Genomic DNA, 18,860 nt, shown 5'->3' on the forward strand with positions numbered 1-18,860 from the left:
GTGAAGCGGTGCTGTGTTGAGAAGATGGGCCTCTTGCACGCGGGAATCAAATTTCCTTTTAATTTAAGGGAATGTCTGTAATGTCACCGCTTCTTCAGGCATCTTGCCTTTTATGTCATGGTGCCCTAATATTTTCCTTGTGCGTGCTCAGTCGTTCAATCGTGTCTGACTCTTTGCGACCCCATGGACTGTAGCGGGACAGGTTCCTCTGTCCATCGAATTTTCCAGGCAAGAATACTGGAGTGGGTTGCCATTTCCTCCTCCAGAGGGTCTTCCCCAACCCAGGAATTAAATCCACCTCTCTTGTATTGGCAGGCAGATTCTTTACCACAAAGCCATAATATTTTCCTTACCTTGAGTGTTTCAAGTCTTAGAATCAGTGTTCACAGACAGACAACTGTGATAAATAAGAGAACGGGGTTTATCATGTCTGCTTCTGATCGTTTGTGAGATATCTAATTAAAGTACTAATAAACAGAGCTTAGCAATAACAGAGTATTAGCCTAGGATACCTTCCTTTCCCTTCTAGGGATAAAGAAATCTAGCTTTTCCAAGCCATTAAAATATATATATATATTTAGTCAGCTGCCCTGGGTATTAGTTGCAGCACACAGGACTTTCAGTCTTGGGTGTGGTATGCAGACTTAGTTGTAGCATGTGGGATCTAGTTCTCTGACCGGGGATTAAACCCCAGGCCTCTTGCATTGAGAGAGCAAAGTCTCCTGGTCTCCTGCCTGGAGATTGATGGTGTTCATTTCAAATTACCAACAGATGAAAAGAATGTCATAAACTGATCACTCACCCCATAACCTGCTCTTCGGTATGTAGCCCCTTCCTCTACTCCCTTTACAATCCTCAAGCAAAACCTGGGGACGGGAGAGTTGGTTTTTTGGGACATGAAGCCAACTTCTCTGCAGGGTTGCCGGCTTCCTCAATAAAGCTGTTTTTCCTTTTACCCAACACTTGTCTCTCAGTATTGAATTTTTGAATGATGTGAGATCTGCCTCATCTTTGATTGCTTTTTCTACATGGAAAATAATTCAGGATTATTTTTCAGAGTTAAGAAATGTGGTTGGATAATCACGACGCCATTAAGCAACATAACATCTAGTTTGACCACAAACAGGCAAACCAAACTGGTAATGACCACACACATAATGAGTGTGAAAAGAGTTTCATCTTTATTATATTTCCCTAAAAGCTACACAGCATTATCCTCTTTAATAATCTAAAATTACATACAAACATCTCAAGACAAGTTAAAAAAATTACAACTGAATTTTCACAATTCAATAATAAGAACTTTAGAAGTTAAAATTTATGTTTACAAAAATTAGGAGGAATGACCCACCTAGCTATAAGTAGAATCGATATATTATGTAAATATAATAGATTAAAAATACAGAAACCTCTTGAAAATGTATACAAAATTGTATTTACCTACACACAACAGCTATAATATCCATCACAAAATTTTCTAGGAATAACATGTTTTCAAAACAAAGACTATTTTGAAACTATTTAAAGTAGATATATAAAAATAAAATATAAAAATAAATACAATAATTTTACAGGCAACATTCTCAAAATAAGCCAGTGATGATGGAAAACTTTGAGTCATCTATCATGATGCTATGGCTCTAATTTTATATTTTAAAGTAATTCCTTCCTATTCCAAGCCCCTACATTTCACCTTCACATGAATCTAGATTAGAGCAAACTAGTGTATAAAAACGGGGCCTCCAACATCTAACTCGGGGGAGATGTGAATTAATCTGAAAATTGGGGTGGTGCCTTATGAAAGAAGAGAATCTGAAAAAAACCTTGATTTCTTATTGTCCCACCAAAGACTCCTGGAAGCACACTCTGCTCCTAGGAGTACGACCAAAAACTCTCTTCAGTTCAGTCTAGAAGATGCTGGGTTCTTTCCCATTATCTGCACAGAGGCTTCTCTTGTCCTTCCTTGTGGCTGTCATCAGTGTCTGGATTGACTTTCCCTTGAAAATCCACATCTCCTCTGGTGATCTGGAAGTGAGAGAGTTAGGGTGTCAGATTTTGAAGTGGCAACTCTCCAGATATAAAGATCATTTATGAGCTTTCCCGCTGGCTCAGTAGTAAAGAATCCACCTGCCAATGCAGGGGACATGGGTTTGATCCCTGATCTGGGAAGATCCCATGTGCCAAGGAGCAACGAAGCCCATGTGCCACAACTACTGAAGCCGGAGCACCTTAGAGCCTGTGCTCCACAGCAAGAGAAGTCACTGCGGTGAGAAGCCGCACACCGCAACCAGAGGAAAGCCCTCACAGCAACAAAGAACCAGCACAGACAAAAGCGAATAACGAAATAAAATGATTACAAAAAGATTATTTACATTCCCAGTCAATTCTAACCAGAGTTCAGGCTAATTAATAATCCCAGTTTTACCTCAAATTCTCCATTCTAAACCACAATCCTGAACCAGGGTTTTCAAGTGTGATTCTTGGACTTTGGTAACCCCAACTCCAGAAATGACTGAATACACCTAAGGTCAGGCCCTGGAATTTGCTTTATGGCCAAGATTCTAGGTGATTCTGCTCAGGGAGCTGGCACTCAGAGAATGCTGCTGTAGTTTTAACTCACCTCCATCCTTTTGCACCACTCAGAATCTGAACTTTCAACCATGCTACAAATATTACTAAAAAGTCAACATTATGAATCATAAGACCGGATGCCTGATCCCTAATCCTAAGCCTGGATCCTAGTATTTAAATAATACTCACTCCTAAACTTGGTTAGTGTTATGGTCTGAATGTTGTGTCCCCCTAAAATTCTTATGTTGAAATCATAAATCTTAAGGTGATGGTATTGGGCTTCCCCAGTGGCTCAGACGGTAAAGAATCTGCCTGCAATGCAGGAAACCCAGGTTCCATCCCTGGATCAAGAAGATCCCCTGGAGAAGGGAATGGCTACCCACTCCAGTGTTCTTGCCTGGGAAATCCTATGGACAAAAGAACCTGGTGGGCTATAGTCCACAGGGTCTCAAAGAGTTGGACATGACAGAGAGATTAACTACAGCAAGGTGATGGTTTTTGCAGGTGGGGTCTTTGAGAGGTTATTAAGTCATGGGGTAGAGTCCCCATGAATGAGATTACTGCCATAATAAAAGGGCCCATGGTTTTTGTTGTTTTTAACCCACTCTGCTGCTGCTGCTGCTAAGTCACTTCAGTCGTGTCCGACTCTGGGCGACCCCATAGACGGCAGCCCACCAGGCTCCCCCGTCCCTGGGATTCTCCAGGCAAGAACACTAGAGTGGATTGCCATTTCCTTCTCTAATGCATGACAGTGAAAAGTGAAAGTGAAGTTGCTCAGTCGTGTCCGACTCTTAGCGACCTCATGGACTGCAGCCTACCAGACTCCTCCGTCCATGGGATTTTCCAGGCAAGAGTACTGGAGTGGGTTGCCATTGCCTTCTCCGTAACCCCTCAGGCTGTAGTATTTTTCTTTTTTCTTTTTTTGTCACACTGCACAGTATGCGGAACTTCCCAACCTGGGACTGAACTCATGTGCCCTGTATTGAAAGCAGAGTCTTAACCACTAGACCTCCAGGGACTATCTCCAGTCTGTAGTATTTTGTTAGGGAAACTCGAATGGACTAAGACAGTTTACAATTTAAACCAAACCTTTGCTTAATTTTCTGCCCACATCTATAACTCCATTGGTAGATCATAATAAGCCAGGTTGAAGATCGCCTTTCTTAACCTTCACTGGTTCTGATAAACTCCCTTGACCAAAAACTTGAGATGGGAAACATGTCATTGTACAAGAGGAGTGACTGGTCCAGGAGTGGTGAGTCAGAGGAAATAACCACAGGTGATCTGGCGATAAGGAATTTGAAAGTGAATTTGGATGAAAATAAAGCTAGTCATAATTTCTCTTTTATCATTGACCGTGTAGGTTGTTCTGTCTAACATCCTATTTGTAGACATTGACTTCATGGAAGATAAATTCTAAGAGTCGCTATCCCGAGGGATGAAAGGCCACAGATGAATTAAAAAGAGAAACTCAAAACACAATATATGGAAAAAATTAGAAGTATTCACTTTTCACAAAAACCAACATCCCATCAAAGCTGTTATTTGGACCCCATTGTTTTGGGTGAAATGATTGCAGCCAAACCCATGCCTCTGTGACAAGTAGTTTTCCCCGAGGCCTGGCACCCACGGACCCCACTGTACTTGCATCTGTATGTGGTGGTCAGTCTGTGGCTGGGAACTGAGTCAGCATCTGGCTGTGTGCCCAGCTGGCCTAAGTCACAGGATGGAAGGTGATGGTGGTCCACAGTTGGAATCCTCAATGAACAACACATCATTCTGCCCACATCTGCGAGGACACAGACCTACCTTTCCTTAGGCTGGTGATCTCAGGCCCTCGTGGTCCTGGGGGGCCCCTAGGGCAAGAGGGCACGATCTCGATCCCACACCCAGAGCCTCGGGTGAAAAGCTTGGATCTGCAAAGATGAACAGTCCCTTGAAATGATGATGCCTCTCCAAGTCGACCCCTCACCTCCCCTTGTCCAGCTTCCAATTCTTTCCCCCAATCCCCATGATCCCTCCTCTCCTCACCACCCTCACTTCCAAGCCCCCACAGCCCACCCACCTTCTCACACTCTTCCTGTGTGACCCTCATCTTCCAGTTCATGGAACAGATGAATTGGAAAACCAGTTTGTGGAACAAGGGACGCTGGGAGTGGTTCCTTCCATAGAGGAACGAAAAGATCTGTTTGGGGGCCTGGTTGTCCTCTTCCATCTTACTGGCCAGGTAGCTGAAAAGACATCAGGTGGCTGTCAGGAGCAGGACAGGAAGGGCCTCTGCCTGAGGTCAGCTTTCTAGAAAGGATGCAGGCTGAGCATCTTCACACAACCTTCCCAGCCCTCCCCAGCATCCTTGGTCATCAAAGAGCCACTGCTGGGCGGGACCTTCAGAAGGGCATCTCTAACACCTTGTTGATGAGGATGAAATCCCAACCTCTGTTCTTTTCCTTTGGTTTTATGTGCACACACCTGACTCCCTAGGTTGTAGGTACATGTACAGTTCCTAAGGGCTGGAACTGATCTATTTCTGCATTCATCCCTTTCCTACTAAATGATATGTTTAGGGCTTGGCTCTTATTGATGCATTAATTCAGCAGCCCTTCTTGAGTCTCTCTTCCCATCACCTCATATCCCCCAGCACATTGTTGTTGTTTAGTCATTAAGCTGTGTCTGACTTTCTGTGACCCCATGGACTGTAGCCTCTCAGGCTTCTCTGTTTAGGAGATTTCCCAGGCAAGAACACTGGAGTGGGTTGCCATTTCCTTCTCCAGGGGATCTTCCTGACCCAGGGATCAAACCCAAATCTCCTGCATTGCAGGTGGATTCTTTACCACTGTGCCATTAGGGAAGCCCCAACCACATAGGGTGCCCTTTATAAGGTTTCACTGAATGAATGGAAGAATGTTTTATAGCCAAATGCAATACAGATTACCTTGGAGATTCACTATAACAAACCGTTGCAAAATGAAAAGAATTGTGCTGAGGGAAATACCAATGCATTGGTATTTTGACAAGACCTACCTTCTCCAGTGGTTAGTGTAACAGGATTGGGGAAGGGGGAGGGGAGAGAAGAAATGACTATAATGCAAAACATCACATTATAATAGGATTTTAAGGAAAGTGTTAGTAGGATGCAGAAATTAGGGAGCTCAGGCATTATGAAGGTTTTGGTGTTTGAACTCAAGGATAAGGTCATTTTCTTCGGATAAATGTGTGTGGGAAAGATATCTGGAAAGAAAGCATAAGGATATAAAATATAAAATAGAGGGAAGGGCATTTGGAGGGAACAGTGAAACAAAGGAATAAAGAATCCGGACATTAAGCAAGGGTGATGGCAACTGTCAGGAGGGCTGACTTCCAGCCCTGAATTCTGGCCTTGACTTTGGAGAGTAATTAGCCAACGAACACAGGTCATACCCGTGTCTTTGGAAGAATATTCAGGCAAATAAAGCCGACTGGCTTGGGGGAGAAACTTGGAAGAAACATAAGTGGGAGGGTTTTACACCGGATTTCAGCTGTGTAATGAGGACCCCAGTCGTGGCCTTTGTCATGGGAACCCAGAAATGGAACATGGCGACACTTGGTACTGATGTGGGAAGGAGTGCGACAGAAGAATTCAAGCTGGAAACTCTCAAGCCTGTTCACTTGGGGGCAGGATGGTGTCAGTTCTTTCTTCCTCTCCTCTTAGCAGGATTTCTTTGTTTCCTTCAGTCTTTTGACTGATATTAGGGTTTGTTTTGACAACAATATAAAAAACATACTTCATATATATATATATGGATCATATATATACATGATTTTTTACTTTTATCTAGTTTTTTTTTCACTTTTTCTATTTGATATTCAGTCTTCCCATTTCATTTGGTTTGTGTTTTCTAATTTCTCCATTTCGTTTTTTTTTGATGTTCTGTCTCAAGACTTTATCAAGTGTAGTAGAAAATCTTTTGCATACATACATGTATGTATATATATAAATCATATGTATATATAGCTTAGAAAACTTATGAATTTTGGCCTAACTAAAAAATTTATGACATTTTGACTATATTTGTTTGACTTAGTATGAATAGAATGCTAGATTTCTAATTAAAAAAATAGACAAGCAACAAAAACCAAAGATTTACTGTATAGCACAGGGATTGACACGGGAGCCTGGTGGGCTCCAGCCCTTGGGGTCACAGAGTTGGACACAACTGAGTGACTAACACAGGGAACTATAGTCAAAATACCTTGTAATAACCTATAATGGAAAATAATTTGAAAAAAAATGTGTATATGTATAACTGAATAAACTTGCTGTGTACCTGAAACACCGTAAGTCAACCGTACTTCAATTACTATAAGGAAAAAAACATACTTCAAAAAGAAAGCACTCCACCATAAACAGTACAAATAGGTGTTTTTTAAAAAAAAAAAAAGATGAAAGGGACGAGCCCCATACCTCTCCCTCCACCCTCCCAGGGTGCTGAGCATTGATGGGGAGATAGAGCAAGCTACTCACAGAGCTATGAAGAAATGGATCCTCCAGTATTGCCAGAAGAGGAGGCTGGCTCGGCTGAAATAAGCGATCACCATCGCCAGGAGATACTGATGGACAGAAAGAAAAAACAGAGAGAGGTCACATCCCAGAAGAGGAAAAACAGAGAAGGGAATGGTAGGACTTTCCAGGTGGTGCAGTGGTAAAGAACCCATGTGCCAATGCAGGGGACTCAGGTTCCATCCCTGGGTTGGGAAGATCCCCGAGAGATGGAAATGGCAACCCAGTCCAGTATTCTTATCTGGAAAATCCCCTGGACAGAGGAGCCTAGTGGGCTACAGTCCGTGGGATCTCAAAAGAGTCAACATGTCTTAGTGACTAAACGGCGGCCACAAAGAGAAGGAGGTGGGGACTGGGTGGTGCCCCTCGGAGAAGAGCCCCCGCCCCATTTTGGGTGAGCTTGATTATTCGGAGGAGGAGAGGACGCAAAGTCCATGATGCTCCCAGAACAGGGGCTGTGGATTTGAGGGCAGCCAGCCCTGGATGGTTTTTGATGAGCTGGAGCAAAGATGAGTCTCCTCTGAGCAGAGCAGGGGATTTAGGTGACCACCACCAAGTGACTCGCCTGGGGCTCAGACCCCAGAGGACACCTCCAGGCCCCCGGAGGGGGTTGCTGACAAGGCATCAGGTTGGAAAGGGGAGTGGAAATCTGGGTTTAGAGAGTACCCCCACCCCACCCAACCCCGGACAGGTGCTGGAGCAGAAATCCCTCTCAGTGGATGATTCACCTTGTCGGATACCTTCAGGTTTCTGTCCCAGGCCAGGAATCTCTTAACGACATGATCCTCTGTGAAAAGAGGGCAGATGTTAGACAATAGCAACAGGGCTGCCAGGAGAACATTCCAGAACAAAGAGGGAGAACGATACCTCCAATGGGGAAATTCTGGAATGTGACTCAGGGCGGGGGGAGGGAAGACCTTTCACTGGATGAGGAAAGGGGGTGACTCCCCTTCTAGGGCTGGCAAATGAGAGGGACCGGTGCCCCTTCGTTCTGCATGCACGTAGCCCTGCAGAAGCCGTCAAGTTATCACAATTTCTCACCTGACAGTCATGTCAGGCATGTAGATTCAAACAGCCTAGATTCAGTCAGGGCTAAGAATTCTCAGGGGTGCAGCTACCAAGTTACCCTAATCTTACAAGATGATCATTTCCAAGACTGATCTCTGCTGTGCTGTGCTGTGCTCTGTTGCTTCAGTCATGTCCGACTCTTTGCCACCCCATGGACCATAGCCCACCATGCTCTGTCCATGCGATTCTCCAGGCAAGAATACTGGGGTGGGTAGCTTTTCTCTTCTCCAGGGGAATCTTCCCACCCAGGGATCGAACCTGCGTCTCTTACACTGCAGGTGGAGTCTTCCCCACTGAGCCGTCAGTATCATTTCTAAATCTAATCTAATCCTGCCTCATTCCTAAGTGTCCCTGGTGAGTGATCAGTCCCGAGTCCCCCAGGGACTGAGAGCTCATCAGCTAGCAGGGAATTCCTCTCCCTTGGAAAAATGTAGTTGTTAGAAGTTTTTTTTTTTTTTTTAATTATAGAACAGGAGGTTGTGGGGCTGATGGGGAAGGGTCCTTACCAAGCATCTTGTTGAAGATCACGTGGTGTTCAGGCAGCATCAAGAACACGTGCTGTTTCTTCAACTTCATCCTGAGCCCACTCAGCGACTTCACGATCCAGCTGTCCTGGGCCTCGTCCTCCGCCTCTGCTCCAAATGCCGCTGACCACTTCCTCTTATAGCCAGGTCGCCAAGGCAGGGAGCTGGAGCCGGCCCAGAGTGCTGAGAAAGGAAAAGAGGGTTATGAAGCTTTTTGATATGAAGCTTTTGTCTTTGGAATTCAGCCACTGGTTCCCCAACCCCTAAACCATTCCCACTCCCATCCCCAACTCTCCCCATCCAGTCTCTCCAGTCTCATAGATTGTTGTCCTTTCCATCTTTCTCTGTCAATATCCACTTACCCCTCCCCCCATTTTGGGGGCCATTTTTCCAGTTTCCCATCCTGAAAATCTCTTCCTCATGGCAGATAATTTCTCCCACTGTGTTGTTCTAGTCGCCAAGTCATGTTTCTCTGTGACCCCATGGACTGTAGTCCATGAGGCTGCTCTGCCCATGGGATTTTCAGACAAGAACACAGGAGTAGACCCAAGTCTCTTGCATTGGCAGGTGAATTCTTTACCACCGACTCACCAGAGAAGCAATTTCTCCCACTCAGGAAAAAAAAAGGAACCCTCCCTTTGTTTCCCCTGCTCCTTTCTCTCATCCTTGGATCTCAGGTCCTAACCTCCTTTCTTGCTTCCCAGGTTTTCTGTGTCTCCAGCTCCTGTCCTCTCCTCCCCAAGCCTCTGACTTTCTGAATATCTCCTTCCTTCCACACTCACCTTATACAGGAGCTCCTTCCTGACCTCTGTACCCCTTCCTCCCCAGTGTTAACCCCCTGAAATTCCTTCTCGTGTCCAGCTCCCTCACCTGAGGGTCCTGGGCTTTCTTCACATCTCCATGGGGAGCCCCAAGAAACTGGACTGAGGGCTCAGGTCCTCAAACTGGGAATTCAGGCAACAACTGGCCGTGATTTCTCCCGAACTCTTCTTCCACACAACCTAGACTCTGTTCTGTCTCAGCTCTTCTGGATCCTGGCCAAATGCAAGCGTGATGTCCCTTCTTCAAGCCGAGGATGAACTGGGAGTGGAGGATGATCCGGGGAGATGCTGTTGTCCACCTCTGCTGTTGAGCACTATGGGAGTCTGCTCTTCCAATCAGGAAGGTCAGAAGCCTCTGATGTCACTGGTCATTCCAATCTGGCAACCAGCTTGAAGAAAAACACAAGTTAACTGTTTGACCGAGGTGTCCACTTCTCCTGGAGATTAAGGGGAAATTGTATCTCCTGCTACTGACCCAACTCCTGACCATCCCCCAAAACCATCCTTCAGGTGCTGGATTCCCTGTTTATCCCTTCCCAGCAGGCTTGCCCTTTTTCAGGGTACAATTGAGTATCAAACACTTATGTTGTTGTACACCCATTGCCACTGTCATCTCCAAAATGTGTTAATCTTCCCAAGCTGAAACTTTGTCCCCATTAAACACTAACTCCCCATCCTCCTGCCCCAGCTCCTGGCACCCATCCTTCTACTTTCTATCTCTTTGAATCTGACCCCTCTAGGGAGTTCATAGAAGTGGAATTGTATAACATTTGTCCATTTATATCTGGCTGATTCACTTAGTGTAACATCGTCAAGGTTCACCCTTGTGGTAGCCTAAATCAAAATTTACTCCTTAGACCTCCAAAGGTGGTGTGGATGGTACACAATAGGCAAGAAGGAAAGAAAACCCTGGATCTGAGGTCATTCTGATGTATCCTAAGTGCAATAGGAAACCAGTGAAGGAGAGGAGCCACAATCCAATTTGCATCGAAAGGGAAAAAAATTAATGTCGCCTGCTGTGTTAATGGGTGGGGTGGAGGGAAGCCCCTGGTTGTCCAGTGGTTAGGACTCTGTGCTCTCACTGCTGAGGCCCTGGGTTCAACCCCTCGACGGGGAACTAAGACCCCACAAGATGTGAAAATGGGGTGGAGACTCAGCAGGAGTTGGAACTAGGGAGACCCAGATGTGGTTAGGAGTTCGGGGGTGGGTAAAAGATGGAGAGAAGTCATCAGGTTCCAGGCATCTGGAGGAAGAGCCAGCAGGTCTCTTTGGGGGATCAGACATGGGGAAGGCTGGAGGGCTATAGTCCTGTGTCCTCTGTGTTCTTGTGCATGCGTATGCCTCTTCTGCATGCGGGCATTCTAAGTCACTTCAGTTGTGTCTGACTCTTTGCAACACTATGGACTGCAGCCCACCAGGCTCCTTTGTCCATGGGATTCTCCAGGCAAGAATACTGGAGTGGGTTGCCATTCTCTCCTTCCTGACCCAGGGATTGAACCCGCATCTCTTACATCTCCTAGTTTGGCAGGCAGGTTCTTTACCGCTAGCACCACCTGGGGAGCCCCTTATGCCTCTACTGCTGAAACTTGTTTCTACAGAGAAATACTAACTTTTCCTCTTAAAAGTGGAATTATCAAATTTTCACTGTGTATAAAAAGAAATATCAAATAACCATTAAATAAATAAATAAATGCTCTCTGTATAGATTTTTAAAGTTTCCTTCCCTTTTATGGATTAATTGTATCAACATACACACTACATTTTCTTTATCCATTCATCTGTCAACGAACACTTGGGTTGTTTCACAACTTTGGCTCTGAGCCCTGCTTTTGAATTATTGTTTGGACTTTGATGAGAAGTACCTCTGCTGTTCAGGGTGTGCCCAAAGTTTTATTTTGTATTTTGATCACTTACGTGTTTCTAGCTGGTCATCTAGAGTCAGAGCAGTTCATCGAAGGTGCGGACGGAGACCATCTCTCTGGGTTGCTCTCCATGACTTTCTGAGATGGACTAGGTCTCAGAGGCCCTGCAAACCTCATCTGATGTCCTCCCCAGCTGCCACTGGACTGGTTCTCCTCGCATGGGCACTGCTGGGAAAAGCACTGCTGCTTGAGGACCTGTGTCCTTCTGCTGTGGACGATGTTCAATTGTTAGGAGGCAAATGAGTTCAGGTTTGCAATCATTAGGCTTTCAACCATCAACGCTGATTAGGTCTCTCCATAACAAAACAGAAGTTCACTCTCTCTCCCGGTTAACAAGCTTTCAAATATTAGAAGATTGGTTTTCTGTCTTCCTGAAAGTTTCTCTTATGAACAGCAAAATGCCTTGATTGTTTAATCTAATCTTCAAATCTAGGTTTGCATAATCCAATCTTCCCCTGCCCACCTTGCTCAATCAGGCTACAATTGTGTGGGGTCTGTTGCTATGTTGACCAAAAATGGCATAAACAACCCAGATTGAATCTGCTGCTGTAACTAAGCAGGACCTCAGGATTTTTTGGGATGAATTCTCCTCCTGTCTTCCCCTTCATCTTGTCTTTAGGAAATTTTAGCTTCCTAGGCCTTCTCCAAGTTCCAAAGAGTAAATCTAATCAAAGAAGTGAGAACATGCATAAAGAAAGAAAAACAGCCAAAAAGAGATAAAATAATAATAGTTTAACCATTAAACAAAGTCAGTGTCCTTTAGTCCCTCCACAAGGGGTATAGATAAGATTCTGGGCCAAGCCCTGTGAGCTGTTTCACAGATACTGAAAACCCCATCAGGTGGAAGAAGTCACAAGCATGTAGACCCCAGACCAGTAGGAACCAGAAGGTTAATGACGTTGACTCCTGGTTACCTCAACACCAGCCAATCAGAGGAAGGTCCACAAGCTGATCACACAACCCCACAACCACCCCTCCCCGACTCTTTTTCCTTCACTTAAAATTTTTTTAAATTTTATATTGGAGTATAGTTGATTTATAATGTTATCTTAGTTTCAGTTATACATTTATATATATCTATTCTTTTTTTCAGATTCTTTTCCCCTTTAGGTTAATACAGAATTTTTTTTTCCCCTATGTTGTACAGCTTGTGGAATCTCAGTTCTCTGACCAGGGATTGAACCTGGGCCACAGTGGTGAAAGCCTGGACTCCTAACCACTAGGCCACCAAGAAACTCCTTAGGTTATTACAGAATATTGTGTAGAGTTCCCTGTGCTATACAGTAGGTCCTTGAGGATTGTCTATTTTTTTGGCCTTACCATGTGGCACGTGGGAATTGTAGTTCCCTGACCAGGGATCAAACCCACGCCTCCTGCATTGGGAGTGAAGAGTCTTAACCACTGGACTACTGGGAAAGTCCTGATTGTCCATTTTATATGTAGTAGTGTGTATATGTTAACCCCGAACTCCGAATTTCTCTCTCCACCCCTCACATTTCTCCTTTGGTAACCATAAATTTGTTTTCTATGTCTGTGAGTCCATTTCTGTTTTGTAAATAAGTTCATTTGTATCATTTTTTAAGATTCTACATAGAAGTGATATCATATTGTATTTGTCTTTCTCTTTCTGACTTACCTCCCTTAGTATTATGATATCTAGCTCCACCCATGGTGCTGCAAGCGGCACTGTTTCGTTCTTTTTTAAGGTTTTGTAACATTTCATTGTGTATATGGACTACATCAACTTTATCCATTCACCTGTTGACGGACATGTAAGTTGCTTCTGTGTCTTGGCTAGCGTAAATAATACTGCTATGAACATAGAGGTGCATGGATCATTTTGAGTTGTGGGTTTCTCCTGATACATGCCCAGGAGTGGGATGGCTGGATGACATAGTAGCTCTATTTTCAGTTTTTTAAGGGCCTTCCATGCTATCCTCCATAGTGGCTGCACCTTATATTCCTACCAACAGCCACACCCCATCTTTAAAAACTCTTCCCTGAAAGTCATTGGGGGAGTTGGGGCCTAATGACCACTAGCTGCCTGGACTCCTTGCTTGTCACCTTGTTCCCTTTCCTTCCTCATGACTCGGTGTCAGGAGACTGGCTTTACTGTGTGCATGTGAGCAGACTCAAGTTTGGTTCAGTAACAGTGTATTCAGTGGGGAAAGCAGAACTATCACTTCTCCTCTTCTCTCTCCCTCTTATGAATGCAGCTTAAGATAACTGTACTGCAGAAATATCAGCAGTGTGAAATTAAAGTGCTTTGTCAATACAATCCTTTCAGCTGAGGATCACATGGAGAAAATAATAAACAGATGCCAGGACCTAGGCTCACAGATTCTAATTCCACAGCACTGAGATAGAGCCTAATTTGAACTTTCTTGTTGACACGCTTCTGATGGAAATCTCTGGGTGAGATGGGCTGCCCAGGCTGGTGCAATTGCTGTTATTCAGTTCCTAAGTTGTGTCCGGCTCTTTGTGACCCCAAGAACTGTAGCTCACCAGGTTCCACTGTCCATGAGATTCTCCAGGCAAGAATACTGGAATGGCTTGCCATTTTCTTCTCTAGAGGATCTTCCCAGATCAGGGATAGAACCCACATCTCCTGCATTGGCAGGAGGGTTCTTTACTAGTAAGCCACCGTGGAAGCCCCGCTGGTGCAGTTCAGTTCAGTTCAGTTCAGTCACTCAGTCGTGTCCGACTCTTTGCGACCCCATGAATCGCAGCATGCCCCCTGTCCATCACCAACCCCTGGAGTTCACTCAGACTCACGTCCATCGAGTCAGTGATGCCATCCAGCCATCTCATCCTCTGTTGTCCCCTTCTCCTCCTGCCCCCAATCCCTCCCAGCATCAGAGTCTTTTCCAATGAGTCAACTTTTCGCATGAGGTGGCCAAAGTACTGGAGTCTCAGCTTTAGCATCAGTCCTTCCAAAGAAATCCCAGGGCTGATCTCTTTCAGAATGGACTGGTTGGATCTCCTTGCAGTCCAAGGGACTCTCAAGAGTCTTCTCCAACACCACAGTTCAAAAGCATCAATTCTTCGGCGCTCAGCCTTCTTCACAGTCCAACTCTCACATGCATACATGACCACAGGAAAAACCATAGCCTTGACTAGACAGACCTTTGTTGGCAAAGTAATGTCTCTGCATTTGAATATGGTATCTAGGTTGGTCATAACTTCCTTCCAAGGAGTAAGCGTCTTTTAATTTCATAGCTGCAGCACCATCTGCAGTGATTTTGGAGCCCAGAAAAATAAAGTCTGACACTGTTTCCACTGTTTCCCCATCTATTTCCCATGAAGTGATGGGACCGGATGCCATGATCTTCGTTTTCTGAATGTTGAGCTTTAAGCCAACTTTTTCACTCTCCACTTTCACTTTCATGAAGAGGCTTTTGAGTTCCTCTTCACTTTCTGCCATAAGGGTGGTGTCATCTGCATATCTGAGGTTATTGAGATTTCTCCCTACAATCTTGATTCCAGCTTGTGCTTCCTCCAGCCCAGTGTTTCTCATGATGTACTCTGCATATAAGTTAAATAAGCAGGGTGGCAATATACAGTCTTGACGAACTCCTTTTCCTATTTGGAACCAGTCTGTTGTTCCATGTCCAGTTCTAACTGTTGCTTCCTGACCTGCATACAGATTTCTCAAGAGGCAGGTCAGGTGGTCTGGTAGTCCCATCTCTTTCAGAATTTCCCACAGTTTATTGTGATCCACCCAGTCAAAGGCTTTGGCATAGTCAATAAAGCAGAAATAGATGTTTTTCTCGAACTCTCTTGCTTTTTCCACGATCCAGCAGATGTTAGCAATTTGATCCCTGGTTCCTCTGCCTTTTCTAAAACCAGCTTGAACATCAGGAAGTTCACGGTTCACATATTGCTGAAGCCTGGCTTGGAGAATTTTAAGCATTACTTTACTAGCATGTGAGATGAGTGCAGTTGTGTGGTAGTTTGAGCATTCTTTGGCATTGCCTTTCTTTGGGATTGGAATGAAAACTGACCTTTCCCAGTCCTGTGGCTACTGCTGAGTTTTCCAGATTTGTTGGCATATTGAGTGCAGTACTTTCACAGCATCATCTTTCAGGACTTGAAAGAGCTCAACTGGAATTCCATCACCTCCACTAGCTTTGTTCGTAGTGATGCTTTCTAAGGCCCACTTGACTTCACATTCCAGGATGTCTGGCTCTAGGTCAGTGATCACACCATCATGATTATCTGGGTCGTGAAGATCTTTTTTGTACAGTTCTTCTGTGTATTCTTGCCACCTCTTCTTAATATCTTCTGCTTCTGTTAGGTCCATACCATTTCTGTCCTTTATCGAGCCCATCTTTGCATGAAGTGTTCCCTTGGTATCTCTAATTTTCTTGAAGAGATCTCTAGTCTTTCCCATTCTGTTGTTTTTCTCTATTTCTTGGTGCAGCAGGAAATCCTAAAGAAAGTATGTCACCATTGAATGAAATAAGGAGGAAGGGGTGAACCATGACCTAGACCCTAACATGGAAGGGTTGTGGCCAAGCTGTGGGTCCAGGGCTGAGCAAATATGTGAACCAGCTTCTAGTCCTCCTGCCGACAGGTCCATGACAACCCGTCAAGCTGCCTCGTGCTGCTGTGGATAAGCAGAGCTGGGATCGGAGTTCCTGACAAGCACCTACCTGGTACCTACCTAGTGTATATGTAGTGAAGAAATTGCCCCCTCCACCTGCAACAGATCTTCCCCTACAGCTGTTGGAGAGACCCACTCCTGCCGACACCTCAATTTGGACTTGCAACCTGCGGAACTGTCAGACAATTCATTTCTGTTGTTTAAGCTCGCTGGTTTGGCATACTTTGTGACGCAGCCCAAGACAACTGCCACAACCAGGATTTTGTTGTTGTTGTTGTTTTTGTCTTGTTTTCACTTTGGCTGTGCTGGGTCTTCACTGCAGCTCTATGGGGTTTTAGTTGTGGCACACAGGCTGGAAGTTTGCCAGGCTCAAGCGCAGAGCACTCAACTACACCACTGTTGACGTCATCTATGATGTCGTTGGGGTGGCAGCCATCAACATGGCAGCCCACAGACTGGGCAATCCCCAGGATCTCTTTAATGGTTCCAGAGAGTTCTCTAGCTAGAGGTCGATGATGCATCTGCCTGGCAATGTTGACCATCTCATTAAAACTGATGTTTCCACTGTATCTAGTGTTCTTCTGCTTCTTCCTGTCTCTTGGCAGTTCCTTGAGGGCTTCAGCAGTTCCATAAGAAGTAGAAGGTACCACTCAATCTGGGCCTGTCTGCTCTGAATGATCAGTTTCACTGTATCCTCAGACCCTTCCAATCACCAGTTGCCTTGGTGATGTCATCACCAGCCTCTTTTGGAGACAGACCCTGGGGCCAGTCTTGGGGGCCAGGGCAGACATGGTACCGACCTCCCCACTATGCACCTCACTGTATGACTCTGGTCTCATTGGTGTTGAATTTAGGTGGCATGGAGGAGGCAGATGGTGTTGAATCAACCCGGATTCCTGATAACCCAAGAAAGTAGCATCTTTGCCTCCTCAAAGCTGAAAATGTTGTCAAGTTTTTTCACAGAAGACAAATTACTGTTATCTTAAACATGTATGCAATGGATTCTATCTCTTGAGCTATATAAAAAGATGAGGTTCATCTCATTTGCACAAATAGTGGTTCCCTTGTGATGCACAGCACAGCCTGCTTTTTTTTTTTTGGCCAGTCCCACAGCATGCCAGATCTTAATTCCTGCTGGAGGGACTGAACCTGAGCCCCCTGTGTTTGAAGGGCAGAGTCTTAACTACTGGCCCACCGGGGAAGTCCCACAGCCTGCTTTCATAGTTATTCAACAATAAAACTGTTTTCTTTATTTCTACATCTGGGAAGAGGATTTTCTGGATTGGCAGAAGATTTTATTTTTAATTTTACCCATACCAGCTTTTGAGAAGTAACTGGTCGAGAACACGGTTACATGATTTCATCCCCAAAATAGTGATAAATCATTGTCCTTATGATTCTATTTTTGAAAAATTACATTTTTATCTAACATAAACAATATCCTGTTAAAAAGGTAAGATTCCAGGTATCCATTTTCTTTTTTCAATTTGTATGTACCTTCTGATTTTTCTACTGTTTTTTTTCTTTTAGTACTTTATTTATTTATTTTTTGATTTTTCTACTGTTTTTAATGCATTGATTGTGTAATCTAGAAAAGCTACAATTCCTATTCTCTTTTCCTTCCTTGGAGAAACCATATGCCCATGATTGAACATTTTTTATCATGGCTGAACATTCATTATATCCTAGCATTTTAATGAAACATAGTATTTCAACAGTTAAAACTGGACATGGAACAACAGACTGGTTCCAAATAGGGAAAGGAGTACATCAAGGTTGTATATTGTCACCCTGCTTATTTAACTTATATGCAGAGTATATCATGCAAAATGCTGGGCTGGATTAAGCACAAGCTGGAATCAAGATTGCTGGGAGAAATATCAATAATCTCAGATACGCAGATGACACCAGCCTTATAGCAGAAAATGAAAAAGAACTAAAAGCCTCTTGATGAAAGTGAAAGAAGAGTGAAAAAGTTGGCTTAAAACTCAACATTCAGAAAACTAAAATCATGGCATCTGGTCCCATCACTTCATGGCAAATAGATGGGGAAACAATGGAAACAGTGACAGACTTTATTTTGGGGGGCTCCAAAATCACTGCAAATGGTGACAGCAGCCATGAAATTAAAAGACACTTGCTCCTTGGAAAAAAGCTATGACCAACCTAGACAGAATATTAAGAAGCAGAGACATTACTTTACCAACAAAGATCAGTCAAGTAAAAACTATGGTTTTTCCAGTAGTCATGTATGGATGTGAGAGTTGGACTATAATGAAAGCTGAGTGCCAAAGAATTGATGCTTTTTGAACTGTGGTGTTGGAGAAGACTCTTGAGAGTCCCTTGGACTGCAAGAAGATCCAACCAGTCAATCCTAGGGAAAATCAGTCCTGAATATTCATTGGAAGGACTGATGCTGAAGCTGAAACTCCAATACTTTGACCACCTGATGTGAAGAACTGATTCATTGGAAAAGACCCTAATGCAGGGAAAGATTGAAGGCAGGAGGAAAAGGGGACGACAGAGGATGAGATGCTGCTGCTGCTGCTAAGTCTCTTCCATTGTATCTGACTCTGTGTGACCCCATAGACGGCGGCCCACCAGGCTCCTCTGTCCCTGGGATTCTCCAGGCAAGAATACTGGAATGGGTTGCCATTTCCTTCTCCCAAGGATGAGATGGTTGGATGGCATCACCGACTCAATGGACATGAGTTTGAGCAAGCTCCGGAAGTTGGTGATGGACAGGGAAGCCTGGCATGCTGCTGTCTGTGGGGTGGCAAAGAGTCAGACAGGACTGAGCTATTGAACTGA

The 18,860-nt window shown here is 44.4% G+C and overlaps 1 protein-coding gene and 1 pseudogene across 1 annotated transcript; both read right to left on the bottom strand.

The window, feature by feature from the left end:
- Positions 1–1,158: 1,158 nt before the first annotated feature.
- Positions 1,159–13,529, bottom strand: LOC102402623 (speedy protein E4-like). Its single transcript, XM_045164332.1, has 7 exons — positions 13,508–13,529; positions 8,683–8,883; positions 7,837–7,895; positions 7,073–7,158; positions 4,637–4,802; positions 4,381–4,487; positions 1,159–2,025 (listed from the first exon to the last, which is right to left on the bottom strand). The coding sequence occupies exons 1-6, from the start codon at positions 13,527–13,529 to the stop codon at positions 4,428–4,430; spliced, it is 594 nt and encodes a 197-aa protein (XP_045020267.1). The 3' UTR covers positions 1,159–2,025; positions 4,381–4,427.
- Positions 13,530–16,354: 2,825 nt separating this feature from the next.
- On the bottom strand, positions 16,355–16,925 carry LOC102402945 (annotated as a pseudogene).
- Positions 16,926–18,860: the final 1,935 nt, after the last annotated feature.

This window comes from Bubalus bubalis, chromosome 24, assembly GCF_019923935.1.
Source record: "Bubalus bubalis isolate 160015118507 breed Murrah chromosome 24, NDDB_SH_1, whole genome shotgun sequence".
Lineage (NCBI taxonomy): Eukaryota > Metazoa > Chordata > Mammalia > Artiodactyla > Bovidae > Bubalus > Bubalus bubalis.